The sequence below is a fragment of the Rhagoletis zephyria genome, unplaced genomic scaffold (assembly GCF_001687245.7).
Source record: "Rhagoletis zephyria isolate East Lansing unplaced genomic scaffold, Rhagoletis_zephyria_1.1 Rzeph_scaffold_08139, whole genome shotgun sequence".
In the NCBI taxonomy this organism is placed as follows: Eukaryota; Metazoa; Arthropoda; class Insecta; order Diptera; family Tephritidae; genus Rhagoletis; species Rhagoletis zephyria.
In genome coordinates, this window is record NW_016165219.1 from 18603 (window position 1) to 28424 (window position 9822).

The 9822-nt window shown below is 36.6% G+C and overlaps 3 protein-coding genes across 3 annotated transcripts; all 3 read right to left on the reverse strand.

The window, feature by feature from the left end:
- Positions 1 to 407: 407 nt before the first annotated feature.
- On the reverse strand, positions 408 to 1532 carry Spase25 (Signal peptidase complex subunit Spase25). Its single transcript, XM_017630820.1, has 2 exons — positions 1363 to 1532; positions 408 to 1212 (listed from the first exon to the last, which is right to left on the reverse strand). The coding sequence occupies exons 1-2, from the start codon at positions 1402 to 1404 to the stop codon at positions 673 to 675; spliced, it is 582 nt and encodes a 193-aa protein (XP_017486309.1). The 5' UTR covers positions 1405 to 1532; the 3' UTR covers positions 408 to 672.
- A 471-nt stretch (positions 1533 to 2003) lies between these two features.
- On the reverse strand, positions 2004 to 3523 carry Uba5 (Ubiquitin-like activating enzyme 5). The gene is made up of 2 exons (XM_017630816.1): positions 3128 to 3523; positions 2004 to 3066 (listed from the first exon to the last, which is right to left on the reverse strand). The coding sequence occupies exons 1-2, from the start codon at positions 3388 to 3390 to the stop codon at positions 2139 to 2141; spliced, it is 1191 nt and encodes a 396-aa protein (XP_017486305.1). The 5' UTR covers positions 3391 to 3523; the 3' UTR covers positions 2004 to 2138.
- A 3544-nt stretch (positions 3524 to 7067) lies between these two features.
- LOC108374791 (synaptic vesicle glycoprotein 2B-like) lies at positions 7068 to 8816 on the reverse strand (the record flags this gene model as incomplete). Its single annotated transcript, XM_017630812.1, has 5 exons — positions 7068 to 7304; positions 7385 to 7512; positions 8041 to 8200; positions 8270 to 8381; positions 8654 to 8816. Coding segments are annotated over 5 exons (619 nt in total), but the record flags the coding sequence as incomplete, so codon positions are not given.
- Between the last annotated feature and the right edge of the window lie 1006 nt (positions 8817 to 9822).

A 9822-nucleotide genomic window follows, 5' to 3' on the forward strand; every position in this document is an offset into this window, starting at 1 on the left:
TGGAAGATCGACCTATCTCGGCAGCCAGTTCGAAAACGCCCTATCTCAAAACACTTTTCAAGAACGCCCTATTTCGGAATTTTATTGAAAAACACTATCTCAGAATTTGGTTGAAGAGCCCGATATGTCAGAATTCGGTTCAAAAATGCCCTATTTCACTTCAAAATGTATTGAAAGTGTGCTGGTCTAGGGCGTTTTTGAATCGGCAGCTGAGATAGGGAGTTTTTAAAACGAATTCTGAAATGGAACGTTTTTGAAAATCTTTTTTAAAATAGGGCGTTTTCGAACTGACGGTCGAGATGGGTCGATCTTCCATTTAGTAGTCGGTATGTTTATGGGAACGTTTTACGAAACATGGAATAAAATATTATGCTATTGTTGCTCCGAAAAACCCAAAGAAGGCAATATATTGTAGTTTCAGACATATTATTATTGAACGAAATGCATATTATTGAAGTCTTACAATATATGGAAAAAATTCAATTACTTAAATGTAAATTTTTTTCGCAAAGCGGTTTTACACACACAATGGCTGCAGATCTAAATCAACGACCTCCATACCCTTTCCTTTTATTTTCGTCTCTTCTCCATCATTGTCACATATGCTGTCACTGTGTGTACTATAATTTAGATAAATGTACTGGTATGCCATATTTACCATTCTCAAACGAGCTACTCATCCTTTTTCCCAGCTGATAATGAATTGAACAAACGGTTGACTTCATTGGCCACCAAATTGTCCAATACAACACCGTTGGCATCAATGAAGTTGGCACACGATTTGGTACTGCTTACTTCCCGTTCACCCTTGGCATCTTTAACAGAGAAGAATAACGAATATTTGTCATCGTATTTCTTCATGTCGGAGCTTGCTTCCCAAGTGCGTGGTCCATTATTGCCGTTCTTTTGTACTGCAACAACAAACGTGCCCTTCTCGCGGAATGTGGTGTGTAAAGTGAGTATGCCCATTAGCAAGAAATAGGCGATGACGCTAAATAGCAATACTGGTCGCGACTCGGGAAAGGGATGCGTGTAGTCCCAGCCATGAGCCAACACAGCAACACCCACGGCCAGTGCGCATAGCACCAGACGCGTATTGATCAAACCAAATTGTTCTTTCAGTTGCGGTCGATCGCATAAAAGGCAATTCTTTACTGCATCATCTAGTGCATGTTTTACAGCTGAACCATCCCATTTGTTTATTTTTACAACCTGTAAAATTAATTTAGATCAAGTTTAGTGCAGTTATATGTATGTACATATGTTATTTGCGGCGCCTGCGAGTTGACGTGTACAAAAAAAATAAGATCTGTACGAGTCTCCATGGAGGTAGAACCATGCCATAAAATACTTTTGACTCACCTCAATTTCAGGCAGTGGCTTTTCTTCCTTTTTATTGGTCATTTGAAAGCTTAATAACTCAACAACTCGAAAAATGCAAAAATTTCTGTGGCACAGCGTACAATTGAGGACACGACAACAAAAATTTGCCGCTTGACAGATCTCAACGTGGTGTGTTCAGTGATTGCTAAGGTGAAAAGCTGTGTTTATTAAGTACACGCGATTAGGGTCGTATTTTGAATTGTAGTCGGAATGTGGAGAATCATAAAAACAAGGAAGTGGTTTAATTTTGTTATATGTACATTTCCAGCGGAAATTACGATGACTTGCCTTCATCATATAAATGAATTAACTATAAATGGCCTTATTCATAAAAAATAAAGTAGGTTTAAAGAGCTTTATAAATTGACGTTTCCATACATTTTTCAATTTATAAACCTTTTATAAAGCTCCTTTATTTTTTATGAATAAGGCCAAAAGTATATATGTATGTATACATATTATGTAGATGAAAAAACTAAAAAAAATATTTGAACGANCATTTCCAGCGGAAATTACGATGACTTGCCTTCATCATAGAAATGAATTAACTATAAAGTATATATGTATACATATTATGTAGATGAAAAAACTAAAAAAAATATTTGAACGAAAACAAATGCTTAGGGGTAAGCTATCATTATATTCTGAATATCTTGCTTGCTTATTTGTAGTACACGTTTGTATAAAATTAAATAATGCGGTTTAGAGTCTTAATTGATGGAATAACTTAGTTTCTCGATTTTTATCACTTATCCTTATAATGCCTTCATTTGCGCAAACAATTCATCTAAATCCACATTAGAAGTTGCGGCAACTGTGGGTTCATCTGTCGCTATATTATCAGGTGCATCATATGCTAGGCGCAAGCCCGCAGCAACATCACTACCAGCCATTACTGAGGTTGCACCTCCGGCAGCTGGCGAATCATCCACCAATTCAATGCCCCATTCATTTGTTTCGTGCAGTGGCGCATCATCTACTACAACACTTTCTTCCACAGCAACTTTTGGGCGTGCCTGGTATTCCTTTTGACGTGCCTGGCAGTGTCGGTCATCACATTGAGTATTTGGTTTCAGACTCATGCGAGGAAAGAAATCATTCATTGCATTATAACCCAAATAGTCCGATACTTCACCGAAATTGAGCAAATACTTGAGTGTATTTTGCACTAAAATGCCCGCTGTTATACCCATTGTAGTGGGCAGTGAAGCGGCACATACTCCTTCACGTTTCAACGTTTTCTCGTCAATATTTTCCGCCACCACTAAGGGGGGAGCGCAACCAAAACATGCAGTTTCACCTGGGCGTATGAATTGTATGTGTCCTGATACCGCATTCTCGGAAACGCCAGATTCGAACCAATTTAGACCCAACTCATTACATGCAGTATTGATTGCCATACGAGCTTCAAAGTTATCAACGCAGCTTAAGACAAGATCAACTGGCGTTTTTGGCTGAAGGCCACCATGAGATATTGTATTTAGGAATTTATCGAACGACTCCACAGTAGTTATGTTATAGTTGTGCGTCTCAATGCGTACATCGGGATTAATGAAGGTTAGAGTACGCGCTGCAGCCTCCACCTTAGATAGACCAGCCTGGTCGGGGGTGAAAAATAACCGATTCATGTTGGCTAACTCTACTTTGTCGTAGTCGAAGAGTATAAGTTTTCCGATGCCACATCTGGTATATAGAAACATTTCAAAAAACATGCATGGATGCAGGCAATAGAAAACACACTGACCTTGTCAACATATCTGCCGTAACGCTTCCTACGCCACCAACGCCCACTACAGCAACGGTTTTCTCACGTATACGCTCATATTCCTTAACGATCCCCATACGCTGAAGTGCCATAAGGCGACTATAGGGATTGGAATCAACCACTTCCGCGGACATTTTTTCGATGCGCTCTCGTGCAGCTTTTGACGCATTTCTTTGGTGCTCTAATTCAACTTTTAGTTTTAGTTCGGCGATTTTCGCCTGCAATTTTTCGATGCCAGACATATTCAATTACTTTTAATTGCTATTTTAATTCGAGTTGATATCCAGATTAGATATGGAATTTGTTTGCGTGTCACTTTCGCTGGCTTGTGTCAAATTGAGCAGCTGTTTATTTGTTTTATTATGAATGTTTCCGTAAAAGTGTATGATGAAAGTCACAAAAAAGAATAGATAGGAAGCGGAAATGCAGACGTTTGTCATAATAAAACGGAAATCGGATTAAATTTCACAGCAACTGATTTCAATGTGAAAATAAAATAGACGCTTGTGGCAATTAAAATTGCACAGCGTTAATTGAGCTATACCATAGCTATACATGAAATTTATTTAGGTATTTTTTTAATTTCACCATGCTCGTGATCAGAAAATAACAAATAGGGTATTCACACAGCGTTTAGATGACCTAAAATAAAATAAAAATTATTTTGCTATGCTCAAAGAGGGAAACGTGGAGGCAAAAATGTGAGTGAATAGAACCACTGACCGTTTGATTAAATGCATCATAATCAGTCAAAAAGTTAATTTTAGAATTTTTTGTTAGTTACAGCATTTCAGGCATTTCAGGTGACGATATGTATGTACATGTGATTTCAAAAGTATTTTCAAGTGTATTTGTATTTTCGAAATATATGTATATCGTAAATGTTTTTGCAAAACCGCCCATCGACCAATTGCAAAATCGCGTATCTTACGACACACAAATTTTACAGGAGAGCGAAAAAACGGGGTTTCTTTGAAGGCGGGATTTTCTTAAGCTATTATTTTACATATCTGTTGTGTTAATTAGGTGTGGAACAAACCTAATATTTAAATTTTTTTTTTNGGGTATTCACACAGCGTTTAGATGACCTAAAATAAAATAAAAATTATTTTGCTATGCTCAAAGAGGGAAACGTGGAGGCAAAAATGTGAGTGAATAGAACCACTGCCCGTTTGATTAAATGCATCATAATCAGTCAAAAAGTTAATTTTAGAATTTTTTGTTAGTTACAGCATTTCAGGCATTTCAGGTGACGATATGTATGTACATGTGATTTCAAAAGTATTTTCAAATGTATTTGTATTTTCGAAATATATGTATATCGTAAATGTTTTTGCAAAACCGCCCATCGACCAATTGCAAAATCGCGTATCTTACGACCCACAAATTTTACAGGAGAGCGAAAAAACGGGGTTTCTTTGAAGGCGGGATTTTCTTAAGCTATTATTTTACATATCTGTTGTGTTAATTAGGTGTGGAACAAACCTAATATTTAAATTTTTTTTTTTAATTATTTTGCATTTGTGTTTCAAATACTTTTTGTGTAAGGTACTTGTTTTATGTATTTAAATATTAGGTTTGTTCCACACGAGCCCACGGAATCCCGCGAGCGCCCAAAACAGCCCCGAAAGCGTTCCTCGCATTAGAAAAATGGGTAATAGAGAGCGAATACAAACGAGTGGAACGCATTTTTGGTTCGTAAATATTTTCTTCTTCGTGTCCGAGATAGCTCGGACTTTTTTTCACATAAAATCATCATTTAGAGCTGATTTGTTGATTCTGGGCAGTTTTGGCACGTGTTGACACATTTTTGACACTTGTGAGAGAGTAACTTACTTTTACGTTCTAATTACCGAAACAGCCCGGAAAGCGTTTGGAACAAAGCTATTATTTTGCAAGTATTTTTAATATTTCTGGCTATTAATATGCTGGACACCTGGACAATGCGGCTTCATAGGTAACGAGGCCGCCGACTAACTTGCTAGGGAAGGCTCATCCTCTGTACTTGTGGGACCGGAATCCTTTTATGGACTCAGTTGATCCTCCTCCAGACTCATAACTCAAATGTGGGTAAACTCAGAACGCAGTAAGTATTTGGGGAGAGGTAGTGGGTCTTACGGCTCTATTCTCTATCACTGACAAATTCTTGTCACAGTTTTTATTACGGAAAAATATGTGAAAATGTTTAAAATTTGTCAGTTAAAAAATGTTTGTTACCGATACAGAATTGGGCTATTAGACAGGCTAGACTTTTTGCTTATTCTTTTGGTAGGAAGGATATACATAAATCCTTTAAATAAAGCTAACATCAAGTTGCTTATTGGTTGCTTAGCCGGTTATAATCACCTGTGCTCTCATATGCACCGAATTGGCGCATCCACATAGGCGGATTGCCGTCTTTGTCATGAAGAGGTGCAGACGTCAGCGTACATTACTCTGTGCAACAATTGCAGGGTCGTTGTCTGGGAGTGGAATGATTTCAACTCAGGATAAAAGTCCAAAACCCATATCTTTTTCCATTCTCACATCAATTTATTTTTGGCCGTATTAAGTTTGGAATTTTTTGCTTGAGTGTTTTTAGAATAAGTGGAGAAAGGGTTAAATCTCTTGTCGGTCTTGGAAATAATTTTGTAGAACATTTTAAATCCATTAGCTCTCTACAGGGTAGAAAGTTTTCAAACTAGAGAAGGTATGTTTATAATTAATTTGTATAGGAATTGACCCGTTCTAATACAAATCCAGTTTATTATCTAATCGTTGTTTAAATAAATAGGAAATTGCAGCTATTACACCTTTACAGCAAGATTTTATTTGCTTTCGTATTTACATATGCACTTCGAATGTGCATTTATGTACATACATACATACATATGTGTATGTACATATGTATGAATATATATATACGTACATATATGAATAGCAGCCATCAAAATTACTACACAGTTACTATTTATGAGCTTGCATCAAAGATAAACTCGGTTGTAAATTTATTTTTAAGAAGAATAATGTGTTTTTAAAAAATGCAAGTAAAAATTATAGCACTTTAGGAGCGGCTATAAATATGTATGCATAAATAATGTGAAATAAAATACCCGAGAGTTGCAGTTCTGTTATCTCTACAAAGCCCAAAATTTTGAATCGCTTTGTCTGGAGAACGTTCCTCAGTAGGTTTCTTGTTACTCCTCGACCATAATAACACCTCGAAACTTGACAGCCGTCTCGCTGGTCCATAGATCACTTATCCGCCTTTTTGACCTGCATTTTCAAACCTTGTCTAGCCATCTCATCGGCTATTTAGTTCACTGCGCCATTGCTAAGTACCCGTGATGCTAGCGATACGCGATCTTCCTAACAATTCTTGTACATATTCACCAATTTGGGTCCTAACGCTTTTAATGTCACTTGGCTATCAACGAATAGAATAAGAGACCTGCAGTCATCATTCCGGAGACTATGACTGCTTGTAAGACCTCCGATTAGAGACCCACGGCGATGCCGTTTTCCATTTTTGAGTAATCGATTTAGTTGCTAATAGCATAATTTCACGTCGTAAGGCCAGCGTCGCAATCTTCCTTAGTTGGAAATTTCCTGAATCTTGAAGTCAAAGTCGCGGAACGACATAAAGTAATCAGTACCGTCATCCAAGTTAGTTTTGATCCTGCTATGTCGTCCTCATTTAAGCTCACCCATCTTCGACTTGTTTCCACAATTTTGATTCCCTTAACTTACACCCAGAAAAAAAGTCAGGTGAATATATTTCTCTCACCACATTGGTTGGTTATATATATAGTTACATTATTTGGTCATAGTTACCCAATCTTGTGTTGAGAGAAATATTTATAGCTGACTTTTTTCTTTTTACGACACCGTTGTGAATACCCCAATTTTATTTCACTTTTAATAACAGCAAGTTTCCAAATTGTTTTATGTACAAAACATATGTATGTATGTATTAGTATCCAAATACACCGATCCTTTAGAAATTTAATTATCTTAAAAATTACGAAATAAATAATCTCACAATGTATGTATGCATGTATGTATCTATGTGTGTAAAGACGACTAAACGAATAAATAGAAAATAATTAATTTAATTAATTCTACTTTAAAACCGTCTTTTTGGTATTTGGTAAAAATGCAGACATAATTCCAGCAGCTGAAATAAAACCATGAAAATTGAATTAATTAAATTTAAAAAAATATTTAATAATTAATGATTTGTAATATTTAACTTACACCACATTACGAAGGTGAGCATGATGAATGGTGGAATGCAGCCGAGAGACATGAAAATGGGGAAAAGTATGTTACCCAATATTGAACCCATGCGACCAAACATCATTGCCAAAGACACAATCATTGTTCTGTAACGAATTTTTTCAAGAATTGAAAGTATGCAACCTTATTATCTACTTCGAACGTTGATTGATTCCCAGTGTTGCCATTGAGAATTTTCAGAAAGTCGCAAAAAAAGTGTCATGGACGAAAAATGGGCCACCACATTATTTTTGCTTTTCTTTACTAGTAGAAGGATAAATCTGTTGAATTTAAAAAGAAAATAGCGGAACAAGCTTTACACAAAACAGGATTTCAAACATACACATAAATCTAGTTGCTGAAAGGAGAAGAATTGCATTTCCTTTAGAGGTTTTAAGTGATGCATTTTTTCGTACTCAATTTCTGATAGAATGGTTCTGTTAACATTTCCTAAAAAAATCTCTGAAGAGGGCAAAAGTCGCACATAATTTTGGAAAAGGGTCGAAAAATCAATATTTTCAAAAAGTTGGGTCAAAGGGTATTGACGCTTAAAAATGGTCAAATTGCCCCTTCAGTCGAACAACGGCAACACTGGTAATTCCAAATAAGTTAAAACCAAAGATCGCTTAACTCACCTCAACGACGTGGGAAATAGATCGACCGATGAGCTGAGAATGGACATAGCTGATATGCTACCCAATGTCACAGAAATTGAAGCGAGAATGGCAGTACTCAAAGAAGATACTGAGAAATAAAGTCCGATTTCGCAAAGTCCTGCGGATACTGTACCGATGGCTGAAAGAAATGATGATCAAACTAGTATAATGATTTCGCTGCCAGTCGATAATATTCCAAAACACTTACTCAGCAATATTTTACTGCCGATGCGATTAACAATAAAACCAGCTAATAGATAGCCTATAAAGCCAGCAACTGCTACTGTTATATTATTTGTATAGGAGGCGGCTGTGATGACCTACATACATACATACATATGTATAAGATAAAGAAGGAAAGTTAGGAGATTAGCAAATGAATGTATGACTAAGTGAGCTATTTTGTAACGAATTTCCGTCATCACTTGTCAAATTTGGCACTACCCTTAGGCTTAGGCGGTCTGACTCCAAATTAAATTTTTTAAGGTTTTGCGGAAATTCGTTCTCTTCGTTCGTGAGCTTCTCACCCTGTCGAAAGTATCAACCAACACCAACCCCCAAACTAAATCTCTATTAACACTCTTTAACTCACCACTTGACATTGTCCCAAAGCCGAATCTATTATTTGTGTATGCGTCTTATTAACGCTGTACTCCAAGATGGTGCACATTGTAGCACTCTCAGTGCCGTGTAGCTGTTCGTATTCCTCAATCGAGGCAAACATTTGTGGCACCCATAGACGCAAAGTATTTTGACTAAAAGAGAAATATTAAAAGCAGGGTTTGAAAATGCTGTAATTTTTTCATTTGATCTACTTTTGCTGTGCTTTGACTTCGGCATGTATAATATCGAAAGCAAAGCAACAGCAATTCGGAAAAAAGCAAATGCTTTGGCTGTCGTTTTGCTGTAAAATTTCGAAAGCAACCAGACAGTTAAAAAACAATATGTGAAAGCACAACGACAGCGCAGCGGCAGCAACGCAACAGCAATTCGACTATCACTTGACCGTGAAACATCAAATTGGCGGAAATATGTATGCATGCACAAATGCACTACCCTTTAGTTGTACTGGTGACAAGAGGCGACCAAAAGCTAACTACGACGATGCATTACCGATTGTTAGGCAATTCGCTAGCGATTGGTAATCGCCAATTTCACACCAGATAATCGCTAGTGAAAGGTCAAGGCAAAGGAATTGATACTGCAAATTTTGTGTGTACTCACTCCTGGCGAGTCAGCGATAATACACCATGCTGCAAAGCTTCATGTGTACAGGACATTCACAGCACAAGAAAAGTGCTATCACAGCAAATCAAAAGCAGTAAATTCAATTTACTATATTGTTTTCAATAAACCGCCGACAAAAAAGCAAAATAAAATTTTCAAAGTCACAGCGAAAGCAAATCAGTTTGAATGAAAATCAAAAATTTCAAAGCGAAGCAAAAGCAAAAATAGTAGTGCTGTTGCTGCTGTGCTGACAGTTTTTCAAACCCTGATTAAAAGTATATATTTATTTTTTATTAGCATGTATGACATACATACGCATTAGGGTGGTTCTTAAAATTTCTACGTAAAGACATCCACGAAAATTTCAAAATTAAATAAAATCACGTTTCGCTACCTGGGTTTGAAAAAAATTTTTGGTTTTTTTTTTAATCGCCAAAATTTAAAAAAATTTGACTTTGTGCAGCTATAACTCAGTGAGTTTATGAATTTACAGAGAACGTATATTTATAGAGAAGGTCCAAGAACTGTGAATGC

Excerpts from the sequence above, each read along its gene's own strand:
- Spase25 (XM_017630820.1), bottom strand. The coding sequence starts at position 1,404 with ATGACCAATAAAAAGGAAGAAAAGCCACTGCCTGAAATTGAG. Across the intron at positions 1,213-1,362 it reads AGCCACTGCCTGAAATTGAG|GTTGTAAAAATAAACAAATG; the intron begins GTGAGTCAAAAG and ends TTAATTTTACAG.
- Uba5 (XM_017630816.1), bottom strand. The coding sequence starts at position 3,390 with ATGTCTGGCATCGAAAAATTGCAGGCGAAAATCGCCGAACTAAAACTA. Across the intron at positions 3,067-3,127 it reads ACGGCAGATATGTTGACAAG|ATGTGGCATCGGAAAACTTA; the intron begins GTCAGTGTGTTT and ends TCTATATACCAG.